This window comes from Macaca mulatta, chromosome 11 (assembly GCF_049350105.2).
Source record: "Macaca mulatta isolate MMU2019108-1 chromosome 11, T2T-MMU8v2.0, whole genome shotgun sequence".
Classification (NCBI taxonomy): Eukaryota; Metazoa; Chordata; class Mammalia; order Primates; family Cercopithecidae; genus Macaca; species Macaca mulatta.
Genome location: NC_133416.1, coordinates 114,793,223 through 114,810,200, shown reverse-complemented (window position 1 = coordinate 114,810,200; position 16,978 = coordinate 114,793,223). Strand labels below are relative to the sequence as shown.

At 47.4% G+C, this 16,978-nt stretch overlaps 1 protein-coding gene across 5 annotated transcripts in view; it reads right to left on the bottom strand.

Moving 5' to 3' along the window:
• The window catches only part of ABTB3 (ankyrin repeat and BTB domain containing 3), a 338,657-nt gene that overhangs the window by 41,447 nt on the left and 280,232 nt on the right, over positions 1–16,978 (bottom strand). For 2 of the 5 annotated variants that reach the window (XM_028829828.2, XM_001093296.5), the window contains 6 exons: positions 8,704–8,869; positions 6,190–6,279; positions 3,912–4,013; positions 1,892–1,985; positions 1,638–1,773; positions 697–917 (listed from right to left, as the gene is read on the bottom strand). In XM_028829828.2, the coding sequence (XP_028685661.1) occupies positions 697–917; positions 1,638–1,773; positions 1,892–1,985; positions 3,912–4,013; positions 6,190–6,279; positions 8,704–8,869 (809 nt within the window). The remainder of the gene's footprint in view (positions 1–696; positions 918–1,637; positions 1,774–1,891; positions 1,986–3,911; positions 4,014–6,189; positions 6,280–8,703; positions 8,870–16,978) is intronic. The other 3 variants (XM_028829829.2, XM_028829830.2, XM_077954850.1) reach the window with 3 other exon arrangements.

Here is a 16,978-nt window from a genome sequence, read left to right as displayed (position 1 = left end):
TAATCTGCCACACCTTGTGTTTAGGGACCCATGGCTAGGTCCGGCTGTTTCCAAGCCAGAGCGAAAGCCACTAGGCTGGTGAAGGCTAGGCTAGCCTTGTTCCCCAGACACACGGAGGAGATGGCTCTGGGCTAGCTCACCCAAGGAAGAGCCAGCTCAACCTTCCTGAGAGTGGATTTGCCCTCAGAAGCTCAAGAGGAGTTGTAGTAAGAAAGGGGCGCCCTCACCCTAACAACTGCCCAGTGCTGCTTCGTGGACTTGGCTGCTCTAAAGGCAGTGATTCCTCAACCAGTGGGAACCACCTGGGATGATTGTTAAATATAAAGATTTCCAGCCTTTATCCATCCAGACCCTCGACAGCAGAGCCTCTGGGTGTAGGGCCTGGCAATCGGTATTCAGACCAGTTCCCCAGGTGATTTGAATTCCTGCCCCGGGGTCCAGTGTTTGGGAATCATGGAAAGATGGTCTGAGGACGGGTCTTTGGGGCAGGCAGGACGCTGCTATCTATGGGGACGGTGTGGGTATCTTGGCCTGGAAGTGTTTCAACTGGTAAATGGGAGGCTCCCTGGGCCCCCTTGTGTGTGTGTGCATGTGCGTGTTTTGCATGTGTGTGTGTGCGTGCATGCATGCTCATGTGCGTGTGGACCTAAAGCTGGCGGCACCATGGTGCCCGTGGTGGAGGGTGCCCAGACTGACCTATGCTCCTGATATCAATTGTGACATCCACGTAGCCATGCTCAGCGCTGTGATACATGGCCTCCCTCAGGGCCCTCAGTTTGGCCTTGCTGTTGCGGCTGGCGCACAGGGGGGACGGGGCTGTCTCTGCCAGGTCAGTCCCCTCAGCCAGAATCTCCTCCAGGGACAGGATATCACTCTTCTCCTTCTCTGGCTGGGCGAGCAGTTTGCGGAACACATTCCTGTCAATCATAAACCCAGAGAGGATGACACTCAGAGATGGAAGTGGCTTTGCCGGGGCAGGGCAAGGGCAGGCTGGGGAAGCAGGGGGCCACTAACTTGGGTGGGAGGATGACGAGAACAACGGGTGGCACTTTCAGAGGCCTAACAGTGGGTGTCACGTTTTGAGGATGGAGGAGATGATGGGGCATGACTGGCCTTGTTTCCTTGGGGCAACTTGGAGCTAAGTGATTTCCTCAAAAATCTAGAAGGCTCTAGAACTCTGCACTTGTCACCGTCAGCCTGCCCTCCCTCCACAGTGAATGTGCTTTGCTCGGGGTTATGTGTAATGAAAGCTGATGATCAGGGGGGAAATTCTGAAGGAGATGTAGAAGGGAAGTCACCAAACACAAAAGGTTTTATTATTTTTAAAATGGATTCTTATACTTCACAGCAGCTGACATGACGTGCTCTGAGCAAAACCAACCAACAGTGACGTCTCTCCGTGAGTTTAAAGCTGGCCAGGGGCGGGTAAAATAAGGCATTCTGAGTGGATGTGCACTGCATGGAGCTGGCTGTCAGCTGGCAGGCAGGGTCGCTCTGGCCAGGCCCGGGGCCTGGACCACCTCACACTGCCTCTGGGCCCCACATCCAGAGAGACAATGGGTCTGGGGTAGGCCTGGGAATCTGCATTTTTAACAAGCACCACTCGGGATCTCTGGCTCTGGCCCATCCTAGCCTACCTGTGTCCGTGGGCTGCAGCCTGGCTGAAAGAGTTCATATCACCCTGGGGGGTTGTAGAAATTCCATTCCTGTACATGGTTCCTATCAGGGGATCGGCACCACGCTCCAACAGCAAACTAACCAGCTCAAAATTTCCTGCAAGCCCAGAGAAGGGGGTTTTATAAGAGAATAAAGCAAAAATATAGTCACAGGCACTTCAAGGGCCAGGGTGCGCTAGAGCTCCCTGGCCAGGGTGAGAACTGGCAGCTCTTACCTACAGCAGCTGCCAGCTGGAGGGGCGTTTCCGAGTAGTTCTCCTCGCCGTGCTCCACCGAGCCTTCCACCTTGGCCCCAGCATCCAGAAGGAGCTGCGGAGGAAGAGCGGCCATCGAGACGGTGAGAGGAGATACACTGTGCACAGGCGTCAGGAAAGACTGCTGGGATCGGTGAGATGCCAGCGCTCCTTCCCTCCCTCTGGGTCGGTGACCGCGTGCACAGGCTGAAGGGCAACTGTACCTCGGAGGATGAATTGAGAGCCTCTCACTGCTGCTAGAACCCCAGACTACTCAGAGTGTGTTCCATGCACAACAGCATCGGCACCACCTGGGAGCTTGTGGGAAATGCTGACTCTCAGGCCCCACCCAGGTCTACTGAATGAGAGTCTGCATTTTAACAAGATCTCCAGGGGATGTGTACATACATTAACATTTCTGGAAGCACTGGGCTAAAGGTCCTTGGCACAGGAATGCTGGAAGGTTCCCCTCTTGGGCTGGTTACACAAAGCCTCAGAGGGCACTAGGGTAGCCTCGTAGAACCACAGACTCTCAAGAGTTCTGAAGGACTTTGGGGGGCCCCCAGGGCCCCACCTGGATGGCCCTGAGGACAGTTTAGCAAATGCTAAGGTTTCTGGCCAGCAAGATCAGTTAATAAAGTGGCAGAGTGAGCTTCCAGAAGTTTTGCTTCATATGGCTTCATTCTGTGCATTCCCTGAGATAGCTGGGCTTCCTAAAGAGGCAGGGATTCTGTTCATGCTGGATCTCATTCACAGTGAATGTGCTGTCAGCACTGCTGATGGAAAATGGGGGAAAAATCTGCTATCTTTACTGCCTACTTAGGGCTCCCTGAGGGCACGGCCATGGGGGAGCCACCTACTTGGCACTCCATGATCGCTGGCCCTGTGGCAGGGAGGTGGCCTGACTTCTGTGTGACTTTGCTTGGCTGCTCACTGTTCCCATTCCTGATTTAAAGGTTGAGAATGTCCTTGCATGTTAAAGAATGACATCTGTGTCCACCAGACCACCATCCGACCCCTTCTTTCTTAGTTTCCTCTACCAGGAGTGGACTGGGCATACTGTTCTATAGGCAGAAGCCAGCTCTCAGTGTGACACGTCACACTCTCAGCCTCCTGAAACATGACTTGGGATCTGTTCTAAGGATTCTCATGACCCAGGAAACAACAAAGGATTCCCACAAAATTCCAGCATTGCAGAGCTGTCCCTGCTCTGCATGGAATCAAGAGGCATAGACCACACAAAAGGAGGTGAGTTCCTGATGTGCCCAAAGCTCAGCGCTCACTACGGGACCAGGTGTGGTCATGAACTCGGATGCTGATCTCTCTTTTCTGATGAAGTAAAGATCAAGCTTATGATTTAGAATGTACTGTATGGCTGTTCACTGAACAGCAACTACAACAGCCAGAAAAAGTGCAAGCAATACACATTTATATGCCCAAAGGACCTCCAATGAGGACACGTCACTGTGCTTGGAGCTGTTTCAGAAGACACATAGCCAAGGCCCTACTCTAGACCTCCTGGATCTGATTCTCAAGAAGTGGGATCCAAGCAAGTGTCTTTTGGAAACACTCCCTTGGTGTCTTGGATGCTTCCTCCCACTGGCTGGAAACCACTGGATTCTACACAAACACCAGGGGTCACACCTAAGGGAAGGTTCTAAGGTATCAGTAGCAACCATGTTCATGTTGCAACAAGCAAAATGAACAAATCCATGAAAACAGCTGAAGCCCCACCCCAGAGCAACCAGGAAGAACTTCATGGGTCTGTCACTCTGTGTGTGAGGCTGTGTGTGGATACGTGATCATTTCATATTGGTTAAAGCCTGGCCATATAGATCACTACATATAATATTTTTATTCACATGATATGAATATGCTACATTGAATTGCAGTTAACCAATATGAATGTCTTAGAGAATATGCATGCTGGGAGAGGTATAGATGTGTGTTATGGAAGAGGTAAAATCAAAGGTCAGATGTGGATAGGGAAATACGTTAATACCTGAACTACAGGAATATGTCCATGCAACACAGCAAAAGTCAGAGCCGTCCAATGGCGGGTCTCGGGGTGGACGGATGGATATTTATGAGGAGTACTGACAACCTATAAACAAATTGAAGTTATTTTCAAAATGTGACCTTCACAATACTTAGGCTAGCAAATTTGACCTATCTGTGGCTGGGCATATGGGCTAGAGATGGACAAAAAGACATCCTGGAGGATGCCTTGGGCAGAGCTGGCAATACAGGGCAGGGATTTTCCACTGCTGGATGCTCCAAACACCTCTCACCAAAGCCGTGGATCTGTCCTGTTTGTGTTTGTAAGAACAAAGACCAAAGCAATTCCCCAAAGCCAGGACACTGGAAGTCCGTGTTTTGGAGATTTTACCCTTGAAGGCAGTGAGAAAATGTCTCAGTGACTTTACGTCCTCTGTGCATAAGAAGGACTCCTTTGCTTCTCTGAAAGGAAATAATGGATGATTCTGATTGCCTCTAAGGTGCTTTGGAGAAGCTGTAATGGCCATTACAATGAGCCAGCTTTCTGGCCTGTCTCCTTCCTCTTTCTACCTAACAGAGGGTGGTGGTTCTGGGAGCTACAGGATGTCAGAGAGCATGAGATGCCACTACCATGCCATCCATACTTTTAAGAGAGATTCTCAGTGGTGGCAAACCCCAGGCAAGGGACGGTCTGCTTTCAGCTTTCAAGCCAGGGAAGTCCATCACTCGTCTGATGGAGGAACTTCACCGTCTGATCACAACTGGCCCTACCCTGTTCTCATTTCACTCTTCTGCTGGCTTCCTGGTTGACAAGGACCCTCTGGTGCTACCGCAATATGGGCATGAAGCTTTTCTAGGACACATCACGAATGAACAATCTGAGACTGGGCTTTCAGGATGGGGGCCTCAAAACACTGCAGGCCAAGAGAGAAGAGACAGGGCAGCTGAAGGCTAGGCTCTTGCAAGAGCAGCACCCACATGGAGCTTTTCTCCCAAACACTCCTGGGGTCATGTAACCTCAATGCCTGCTTCACTCAGAGCAGTATGGTTCACTAAGCATCCACCGGAGGAAGGCCTGAGCTGAGATCCGTGGGATGGGCTAGAGAGGACCCGAGAATGCCCTAGAACCCAATGCTGAGGACCCCTTGCGCGGGTCTGCATGGTGCTTAAGGATTCACAGCAGGAGGGAAAATCCCCACAGATTCCAAAGTTATAGGATCCAAAATGATTCTGGATCCAAAACTATGTCTATTGTCTGCTTTTCTCAGATAAATATAAAACTCACATTTAAAAAAACACACACACTCAGTACTGAGACTGCAAGGGCATCTAATTTTGAACTGAAAAGGTTTCCCAGGGTTGCTGAATGATGATTTCAGCCCATCAATCTCTTTGCTGTCTGATACTGCCAATATCTTGCCGCCAGGGAGAGCAGGTCTTCAGGCAGCACAGAACATGGTAAAAAGGTGGTATTTCACCTATGACAAGGTTGGGGTGTGGGTGGAGGGACCAATATTAACTGAGTTCCAAACTTACTCTCTATATCCCTTCTGACAACTATATGAGATGGGTGCGATTATTCTCCCATTCTGCAGATTGGGAGAAAAAAGGTTAAGGTACTTGCCCAAGCACAAAAGCAAGTCGCCATGGCAGTGGTGGCATCCGAACTTGAACCCAAATCTGTCAGATTCTAAGGCCAGTGTTGCAGGGGGGAAGGGAGGGCAGGGTTTTTGGGGGGACATGCTTTCCACCAGACCACATTGTCTCAGGGAAGCTCTGAGATTAGCTTTAAGATCTGTCAACTCAGCCAACAAGGTGAGCCAAACAGGGTTTGGAGGGGGAGCATGGAGGATCTGTAGGAGGGAGACTTCAGTGTAGGGATTGAGTCAGTGCCTCCTCTGCTGTGTGTTCAGTGGAAAGAGAGGGCTGATGGCTCAGGAGTGCTCTTTCTGCCCCATCCTAGAAGAAATGGATCAGCCGTGGGAATCGGGAACTCTGGAAATCGGGACGGCCGAGTCAAGGAAAAGCCAGCGCTCCTTGCAGTTATGTTGGTTGTTTTTAAACATAACATACATGCAGGCAGCTCCTTGGGGTTTGGTTGAGCTGGGGCCTCAGGATGGTGGTCTCACCAGGGCCACAGCAACTAAAAGGACACAGGAAGGATCTATGTGTTGCACTGTACACCCTCAGCGGCAGCTCTTGGGAGAAATAGCCTCCCTTTCTTGCTCGCCTTCCCCTGGGGACTGCCGGCCGAGGGGCCCTGCAGGCCTCTGCACCCTCACCTCCACATTCAGGTCAGCTCCGGCATCCAGCAGCATCTGAACCATCGCCTCGTCCCCACGGACGCAGGCATACATCAGGGGAGTCATGCCCTGCGGTGAGTTAAAAACCAGAGAACAGAGAACGTTTACAAGGTGGCCGTGGTCAGTCGACGATAACAAATGAAAATTCTTACTTGTGTTTCGGAGACCATGCTTGTGCTCTGGCATGACAAAAATAAACGTGCAGCGCTGCGACTCGTAAGGTCACAACCCTCCACATGTGGAAACCAAAATAGAGGCGATGAGGTAGCCTCCACGGCCTTTTCAGCATTTATCTTTCCTTGCCTTGGAGGATTTTCGTTCGTTTGCCTGTCTCAGGGTGCAACAGACCTAAGGGTGTTTGCTAAACACCTAAAGCTCTTAGGAACTTTCTAGATTGATTCTGCAATATCAGCCCTAAGCTACCTCATTGGTAAACACTGTTTATCTGATATTTTCTCTTTCACAATATAACAAGTATCATCTTTGCTCTATAAAAGCTGCTGGTCAGCATCAAGGGAAATTGAGTGCCTCTGAGCATGTGGCATTGCCCATCACTGACATCTGGTTTGACATGGTCATTTGTAAGCAAAAGGCAAGTGAATGAGGAATGGCCTTCAGGAATACCAGATTCACCAATGACCCTTGTTTCTGTAAACGAAGCATCACAACCAACAGAAGGAAAGGATGGATTTTCAACAGTGTCACGAAGTCGGTTATTTGGGAAAACATCCAAATTAGAGACTTTTCTCACGCCACACATCAAAATCATTTCTAGTTTGATTAGAGATATACAGCAAAAATTAAAACCATAAAAGATATCTAACTGGTTTGTGGATCTCTTTCTAGGCATAAAAGGAATGGAAGAAATCACAAACAAAAATCATTACAGCATTGAGGATGTGTAATTGAAAACATTATAAGCAAAATCAAAAGGTAAACAAAGAATTGAGGCATATTTATCACATTATAACAAAGGATTATGTCCCTAATACGTAAACAGCACTCCTGAATAAAGAAGAAAAACAGTAAAGCTCTAATGAAAAACAGGCAAAAGATAAGCAGAACAGTAATAGTGAACACACATATAGCTGGAGGGTGTGTAAAAGGAAACAAAAGTTCTGGGAAAGTAATTTAAGATTGAGAACCTTAAGAAAAGCGGGTGCGTTTGAGTCACTATTTGCATTTAAAAAATTTCCCTAATGAAATAATCACAGATTTGAACAAAGACTCGTGTAAATATATTTAGCTTAGCATTATTAATAAAAATAATTGGAAACGACCTAAATTTCCAACAATTGAGGCCTGGTCAATGAATAAATAATAATGACCATTTTGTGTAGCCATTAAAAGTGATTAACAAAAAAAGACACTGAGCCCAGTGGCTCATGCCTGTAATCCCAGCATTTTGGGAGGCCAAGGTGGGAGGATCCCTTGAGGCCAAGAGTTCGAGACCAGCCTGGGCAGTGTAGCGAGACCCTGTGTCTATAAAAAATATAAAAATAAGCCGGATGTGGTGGTGCACACCTGTAGTCCCAGCTCCTCAGGAGGCTGAGGCAGGAGGATCTCTTGAGCCTAAGAGTTCAAGGCCAGCCTGGACAACATAGTGGGATCTCATCTCTTAAAAAAAAAAAAGAATATTCAACAATATTGCAAAGGAACTTTAATATAAAATATTGAAAAAGGCAAGATGTAATAAATCACTGGGGTTTTAAAAAGAATATAAATATACATGTATGTCTGCGTTTGTGTTTGTGTGTATTAGAGCTCCTTGGTGTTGCTCCATAAAATTACTATAGCTGTAGTTAAATAAATAGTCCCTGTCATTCCCTCTCTAGAACTCACTGCATGAGCTGCCATGTGAGAAGCGGCCCCATCTGTCTCTTGTGACTTTCCATGTGAGACTTGCATTTATAACTGCTGTTTGTTTTCTCTGTCCATGACAGTTCACCACACAAGGTATCTCCCTGACTGGTGGGCCCACGTATCTCTCACTGTACCTCAGTTTCAGGAGTTAGGGGGGATAGCTGCCTATCTCTGAGGCACCTCCTAGGGTCCCCAGAATGACTTTTGTGCATCTTAAACATACTCTAAAATTTTGATGAAATCTGTCTGGGCTTGTCCTGTGCAGGAACAGACAGACAAGCAGAGAACTAATTTTAACCACCCTGGAAGAAGGAGTTGAAGGACAGATACTAAATATAAATGATGGTTACATGGTGATGGCATTATTTCCTTTCTGGAATGGGCCTATTTTTCCTCCCTTTTCCATTTCAGCTGCAATGATCATGTGCTACTTCTATAAAGATGAACCACAGGATTTTTCTAAGATATTTTAAAAACTGAAGAAAAACACAAGCAGGCAAGCAATCTAAGCCGTCAGCAGGGGGAGCCTCTGCCCAACGCCCGCGGTGGGGATTCACCAGCTGTCTCTGTCTTGCCAGGGCTGGTGCACATGGAGGAGGTGGGGAGCGTTCAGACCCTTGGCCCCTGTACCTGTTCACTCATGGTATTGATCCCATCAGGCCCCAGCAGAGACACCGCCTGCTTCACCAAGTCTGTTCGTCCACAGTTCAGCATCCGGAAACCCAGGTCCTGCTTAAACTTGGCTTCGATGGCCACTGCATCCAGCTTCCGAGATGCACAAAAGCAGTCGTCAGCCCTAAGGAAGGGAAGAGACATCATGCGGGTGCAGCGGCTTCCCAGAGGGGCACAGGGACAAACTCTGCAGGAAGTACCCTGGAACACTGCATTTGTGTTTCATGTAAATTGCCTGTTCCTAGACTCCAATTAAAATGATTGTCTCCGGATGTCTCTTGATCCTTTGTCCTTTATGACTGCTGTGAATCTGTCTAGTCTCTTGTGTGCTCCCATAGCATACTGAGCTAAGTCACATAACGACTAATACGTATTGAATATTTACTATGGACTAGGCACTCTTGCTAAGCTCTTTGCATGAATTAATTCATTGAATCCCCACATAGCCCAAGAGGTAAATCCTGTGACCTCTCTTTTACCCATGGGGAAACAGACGCAGATAAGGGCCCTGTCCAAGGCTACACAGTGTGAAAGCAGTGGAGCTAGGATTTGAACCCAGGTGGTCTGTGTGGAGAGCTGGCCTGTTCATCTACCGTCCCCCTGTCCTGCAATCACAGGACCTAACTATTTGCCTGTTTATTTGTCTGACTGCCTGCTCTAGGCTGGGGACTTCTGAGATCAAGGGCCTTGTCTGGTGAGCCTCTCCATCCCAGGGCCCGAGAGGGCAAAGGACACAGAGGTTAATGGGAGCTGAATGAACACATACTGGGTGGATTCTCTGCATTCAAAACAGTCGCAAGACAGAGAACTGGCAAGATCAAACGGGAATATAAATGGCAAGGTGCATGGGAAGTTGTCATCCAGCCAGCCCGGAGCATTGAGAAAGAGGTTAGGGAAGGGTGGGGAGGAGAATCAATGGAATCAAGAAGGTGCTACAAATTCTGCTTATAAAGGATGTTACTTCCTTCTCACAATGAACTGATCAATCAATTAATTATTAAATCAAATCACTAAGCATTTATTGAATACCTGTTTGTGCTAAGCTCTGTTCTAGGTGCTGAAAACACAAAGGTAAACATGTCACCATCCCTGCCCTTGGGGCCCCACTGCCTGGAAAAGGAGAGGACACAGGAATGGGTTGTTATAATTCAATGTGGCAAATGCAAGAATTGAGGGGTAAGAGGCATGCACTGTTACAGAACACATGTGCTGCGGGAGTGCAAGGAAGTGGCCAGGCAGAGACTAGGGGATCCAGCAAGGCTTCCTGAGGGAGATGACCATTGGGCTATCTGTGTCTTTTTATTTTATTTATTTTTTATTTTAATTTTTGAGGCAGGGTCTTGCTCTGTCGCCCAGGCTAGAATGCAGTGGTGCGATCATAGCTCACTGCAGCCTCAGACCTCTGGGCTCAAGTGATCTTCCCGTCTTAGTTACTCCGGTAGCTGAGACTATGGGGATGCACCACCACACCCAGCTCATCAAAAATTTGTTTTTGTAAAGACAGGGTCTTGTTATGTTGCCCAGGCTGCTCTCGAACTCCTGGCCTCAAGCAATTCTCCTGCCTTGGCCTTTCAAAGTGCTGGAATTACAAGCATGAGCAACTGCATCTGGCTTGTATCTTAACTCAGGAGATAGGAGAAGAGAGAGCAGAAAAGCTGTGAGCAGGACCAGTATGAGCAAAAGTATGGTGTCGAGACATGCAGGCTGTGTGAGGGTAACCACGGAGGTTTCAGTGTTTCTGGGGCATAAACTTCTAGGCAGAAGCTGAGGTAAGCAGGGCCTAGACCACAGAGGACATGTGACGTAGTCCTTAAGGCTTCAGACTTTATCCTTAAAAGCCATGAGGGGAGTGATAGGGTTGGATGGCCAACCCTAGGAGAGGATGGAGGGTGGGCCTGAGCCAACTCTAGAGGCCGGGAGACGTGCTAGAGCCAACTGAACCAGCTGAGTGGACAGAAGCCACTGCCAAAGTGTGAAGTGATGAGGGGCTGAGTTGACATAGTGGCTTCTGGGATGGAGCAGAGGGCGTGGACTCTGTCTTCTCCATGTGTGCCTGCCCGCTTCTCAGATATGCACCGCCCCTACCCAGAGGCAGGTGTGTCAGCTGGAGTCAGAGCTGTCCCAGACCCCCTCACGCTCCCCCTGCTTGCTGACTCAGGGGGTGGGAACTAAGGGGAGGAGCCTGGTGTTTGAGATTCCTGGTTCTGTTCCTGCCTCTAATGAACCCACTTTGTGGTGGAAGTAAGGGCGAAGTTTGTGAGGAATGAGAGGGGGCCATTGTCCCAGGTTTATGGCGCTGAGACTCCTGAGCACCTGAGGAGTGAATGACCAAAAGAGTCCCAATAAGTGAATGTGATGTGTGTGGCCCTGGCCTGTCCCTGGGTTCCTGACACATCACTCATCTCTGCGGAGGAGCCTTGGTCTGAAAACTATCCCAGAATGGGAACCCAGGGGTAGGAGATGCTTTGGCTCTAGATGCTAGACATGAAGCGTTTGCTTCTGGCCACCAGGGGGACCTGCTGGGATGCAGATGGACTCCAAGGACCGGAGCCAGAAGCCTGGTGTTGAGCTGGGGGATCTGCTCTGCACACCTGTCTCAGGACCTAAGCGTCAGGCCAGGCCTCCAAGGGCCTATTTGTAGGAGAGTCCTGGGAGGGACAATGAAAGGTACTTAGTGGCCCAGAGTTGATCAGAATCTGGACTCCAGGATTAAGGGCTTTTCATGGCAGGTGGGAAAGTCAAGAACACCCAAACGCTGTTGAAAGGCTATCCAGGGAAGACAGAGGGTTACCCTGGTAGTGGTGGAGGACTGGCTGGAGGGCCGGGGCCTGGCTTCAGTCTATGGCATCAGCATCTGAGACCTGAGCTTCTAGGGCACAGAACGTGGCTGAGCCATAGAACTTCTTGGCCCAGCTCATGGGGGCCTTGAACGTGGCTCTCTTACAGCTAGGGTTACCAGATTTAGCAAATAAAAATACTTGAGAAATATTTCATGGGACACACTTATACTAAAAACATTATTCATTGTTTATCTGAAACTGAAATATAACTGGGTGTCTTGACTTTTATCTGGGAGAGGGCAGAGACTAGGGGCCCAGAAAGAACACAAGGAGAAACCATGGATCCTTCCAGAATGTAAACACAGCATCTATCTCCAGGGGAGGAGGGGGGACCCTTGCTGCGACTGTGGGCTTCATCCAAGGGACCAACAATCCCTGAAAAATGGGTAAGGAAGGAGCTTCAGACAAAATGAACATGACAGAGGGAGGCAGGCCAGAGTAAGAGAGAAAGGTCCCAGAGCACACATCATAGAGGCTTCCGGGAGAGGTGCGCACAGGCCTGGATGTGCCGTACTGAAAATTCTGGACCCTCAATTGGGGTTGTGTGTGTGCAAATCCCAGGGAGGTATCAGATTTGACTCACTATAGAGAAAACCTTTCTCACAGACCACCATCCAATTCTGGAAGAGGCTCCTTTCTGAAAGCAAGAGCTCCATTCTTGGGAGCAAAGATGCTGTAAATTATTGTCACAGAAAGACACCCATTGGAGTTTCTTCTTTTTTGTCTAAGTTCCTTCTGATATTCTTCATGCTTGATGGATTCAATCAAATATGCATTTTTGCATGAAAAATATACATTCTTCATTCCATATGACTGGATAAACATTACTGGGCACCTACAGTGTGCTGGGCCCCACACTACGGGACTACAAAGGTGGGAGACACAGACCCTGTGTTCTCAGAGCTCACAGACTCGTAAATGAATAATTCCAAGAACATCAGGAGAAGTGTTTACCAGCTATCAAGGTACTTGATTCTAATTAGAAAGAGACAAATGGCAAGAAAATTACTGTAGCTAAGATGATGATAATTGTTATTACAGGAAGCTGACATTTACTGAATTCTCACTATTGAAATGTAAGCTCTTTCTGTGTACGAACTCAAACCATCACAACAAATCCTGATGTAGGTAGGAGCTGCCGGAAGCCCCACTCCACAGATGAGGAAACTTTAAGAAAACTGTCAAAGTCACAGAGCTGGTAAGTGGTGGGCCAGATTTTGACCTGACCCCTCATCCTGCCCTCTTCAGTGGGACCTGGCCCTCTCCCTCCACCATGCCTATGACTCCACACATATAGCTGTCTCCTTGAGCTCAGCTCTGGGTGGCTCTCAGACCCTTAAATTTAGCAGGTCCCAAATGGAACTTTTCATTAACTCTCCTATCCCCTTCCTCCAAACTTGTCCCTCAGTCATCCCATCTCAGTAAACAGCACCACTGTCCACCCAGGTAGTAAGGCCAGAACCTTTTCTCATGCCCATATCCATTCCATTAGCTGTTGGTTTTGCTAATGAAATCCCAAATCCATCCACTTCTCTCCACCTCGGCTGCCCCACCTGGGTCTCAAAGAACAGCATCCATCTCTGAGGTATCCAGTTACTGCCACAGCCTCCTAGCTGGTCTTCCTGCTTTCATTCTCCCCATCCAAACCAGTCTCTTACACAAGGTCAGAGTGAGCTTAAAACATCAGTAGAACCATGCTATGCCCCTGCTTAAAACCTTCCACTGCCTTCCAGTGTACTGAGGATAAAGTCCAGCTCTCCGGGCAGGGCCTGCTGAGCTCTACAGGCTCTGGGCCCCACCCCCTTCCCGGCTTGTCTCCCTCCTTCACTCTGCAACAGCGACTCTCCTCTTTCTTCTGACCCTTCAGCAGGCAGTGGCCTTCCTGCCTAGAGGACTCAGCTCCTGCGGTTCCCTCTCCCTGGAAGGTCCTTCCCCTGGCTCTCTGCAGGACATTTCTGACACGTCCATCCAAGCCAGGGCTCTCCAGGCCAATTTTGTTTGTCTCCTTGTTAGCATTTTTCACAGTTTGTGACTATTTTATTTACTTTAAAAATATTTGTTTTTTCCAATAGCATGCCAGTCTCCAGGGGGCGGGACCACATCTACCTTGTTGTCTATTGTATACTCATCAGTGCCTGACACACACTGCACCAATGGATAGGTGAGACATGCATGATCTACCATTCATTCTTAAAAAAATCAATTACGTTTTAATTAACCATTAAGCACGGTATGTATTTATGATGCACCACATGAATACACTGTGGTATGGCCAAATCAGGCTAATTACCAAATGCATTACTTACTTCACATATTTATTTATGGCGAGATCATGTGGTGTTTGTCCTTTTGTGCCTGGCTTATTTCATTGAACATAACGTTCTCCAGGTTTATCGACTTTGTCACAAATGACAGGATTTCCTTCTTTTTTCTTTTTTAAGACTGAATAGTAATTCCACTGTGCATATATACAACATTTTCTTTATCCATTCATCTGTTGATAGGCAGGTTGATTCCATATTTTGGCAATTGTGAACAGTGCTGCAATAAACATAGGAGTGCGGAGATCTCTCTGATGTACTGATTTCATTTCCTTTGGATATACAGCCAGTGATGGGATTCCTGGATCATATAGTAGTTCTATTTTTAATTTTTTGAGGAACTTCCACGCCATTTTCCATAATGGCTGTAATAATTTACATTCCCACCAACAGTGTACAAGGGTTCCTTTTCTTGACACCCTTGCCAACACTTTTATATTTCATCTTTTGGGTAACCGCCATTCTAACAGGTGTGAAGCGATATCTCATTGTAGTTTTAATTTGCATTCCTTGATGATTAGCAATATTGAGCATTTTTTCATATACCTGTTGGCCATTTGTATGTCTTCTTTTGAGAAATGACATGTTTAGGACCTCTGCTCATTATTTTTATTCTCTCTGTTGTCCAGGTTGGAGTGCAGTAGTGCAGTCTCAGCTCACTGCAGCCTCTGCTTCCTGGGTTCAAGTGACTCTCATGCCTCAGCCACCTGAGTAGCTGGGATTACAGGCATACACCAGCAAGCCCAGCTAATTTTTATATTTTTAGTAGAGACAGAGTTTCTCTATGTTGGCCAGGCTGATCTCGAACTCGAGCTCAAGTGATCTGCCTGCTTTGGCCTCCCAAAGTGCTAGGATTACAAGCGTGAGTCACTGTGCCCGGCCTTCACTCATTTTTTTTGAGACAGAGTCTCACTCTATCACCCAGGCTGGAGTGCAGTGGCGTGATCTCGGCTCACTGCAAGCTCCGCCTTCCTGGTTCACGCCATTCTCCTGCCTCAGCCTCCCAAGTAGCTGGGACTACAGGCGCCTGCCACCACACCTGGCTAATTTTTTGTATTTTTAGTAGAGATGGGGTTTCACTGTGTTAGCCAGGATGGTCTCGATCTCCTGACCTCATGATCCTCCTGCCTCAGCCTCCCAAAGCGCTGGGATTACAGACGTGAGCAACCGCACCTGGCCCTCACTCATGTTTTTAATTGGATAATTTCCTTGCTATTGAGTTGTTTGAGTTCCTGATGTATTTTGGATATTAACCCCATATCAGATGTATGATTTGCAAGTATTTTCTCCCATTCCATAAGTTGTCTCTTCACCCTGTTGATTGTTTCCTTTGCTGTGCAGAAGCTCTTTAATGTGACGCAATCCCATTTGTCTATTTTTGCTGTTGTTGCCTGTGCTTTTGGAGTCATCACCAAAAAAATAATTGCCCAGGCCAATGTTATGGAAATTTCCACCTGTATTTTCTAGTGGTTTTACAGTTTCAGGTCTTACATTTTGAGCTGATTTGTGTATATGGATGACATAAGGGTTCAATTTCATTCTTCTGCATGTGGATATCCAGTGTCCCCAGAACCTTTTACTGAAGAGAGTGTCCTTTGACATTGTGTGGTCTTCATTCTTGAAAGGAGGCCCCAGAAGGCATCTGTTTATTAATAATCCCTTGGTCATCCAAAATAAATAATAAATAATGGTTGTGGTTACTGAATTTTACCAGGTAAGTCAGGCAAGTGAACTAGAGCAGGTAAGAAACATTTTCCATAAAAATCTATGACAACTGTGACTTTCTGTTCAACCCGATTTGTTGGAAATGTTTAACTCTGCAAAAAAGAAAAAAAAAAGTTCCTGTAGCATGTCTGTAAATGTGGCTGAGAGCCCCATACAGTCTTTCCAGAAAGTTCCTGAAGGATCTCCACCACTGTAAACCAACATGTCCCTCCGCGGCCTGGACAAGTAAGTGTGCCCTCCTGAGTGCCTGACTTATTTATGCAGAAATCTATTCAGCTGGTCACCTGGGGCATCACTAGAAGGCAACCAGCTTTATGGTTTTCCCTTCAAGAGGCTTTCAATGATGCAGTATAAAACCTGATCAATTTAAGTGAGAGGGCAACTACCGAGGTGGTCAATTTCTCTGATTTTCAAGTGCCCCAGCCCCAAGAGATAGGCTCAATATCTTCCACCACTTCAGGGACATAACTTTAGAAAGATGTTTTCCAGGAGGCTTGCAGGCCTGAGGACAGCAAGTGATGGTGTTGCTTTCTCTCTCTTGGGAAGGAAGCGGCACCGAGGCGGGGAGTTAATGCATTCTGCTGATCTCTGGATGCTTTCTGAGTGCCAAATGCAAGCTGATGAGGTCCTGAACATCTTTATGCATTTATTAGGTTTTAAAGCTAGTATAGCAATTATGAGCATAAACTCTGGTATCTCAAATCCAAAATCTGCTACTTGGCAGTTGTGTGATCTCAGGGCCAGTTACATAACCACTTTGTTGCTCACTTTTCTCACCTGTACAGTGTACTTAGTCATACCTTCTTTACAGGATTTTGGATATGAATGAAATAAGACAATTTGTGTATAATGCTTAGCAGAGTACCACGCTTAGTACACAGCTCTCATTAAGTGTCAGAGATCTCCTATGATAATCATTAAATAAATTACAAAGCAAAGTGCAGACTTTGGAAAGAATATACTGTATTTGGAAGAAACAAATACAGAGACACAGAGACTACAGTCCAAGTGTTTTTTAAGGTCTCAAATTAGATATCATGTCTAACAAACACCACCAGAATCACAGTAGACCTTACACAGTGGGGAAACCCTGGCCCCGGGGAAGGCTGCCAACCCTGTCCCGCATGGTTTTGTAAGTGATAGTAGAGCGTGGGGAGGGAGTCAGTGCTAGATGAACGCAGTTTCTGGAATAGTTCAGAGCCCCTTAGGGTGCTGTGGGCCTACCCTACCAGGCTCGTGGCCCTCCTTTTTCTCTCCGATTCCAGGGACCAATCCTGGCCTCACTGTCGCTAGAAGGTAACCAGCTGCTCCTTCCCTGAGAGTTTTACTCCAGTGTAACTCCGTTAA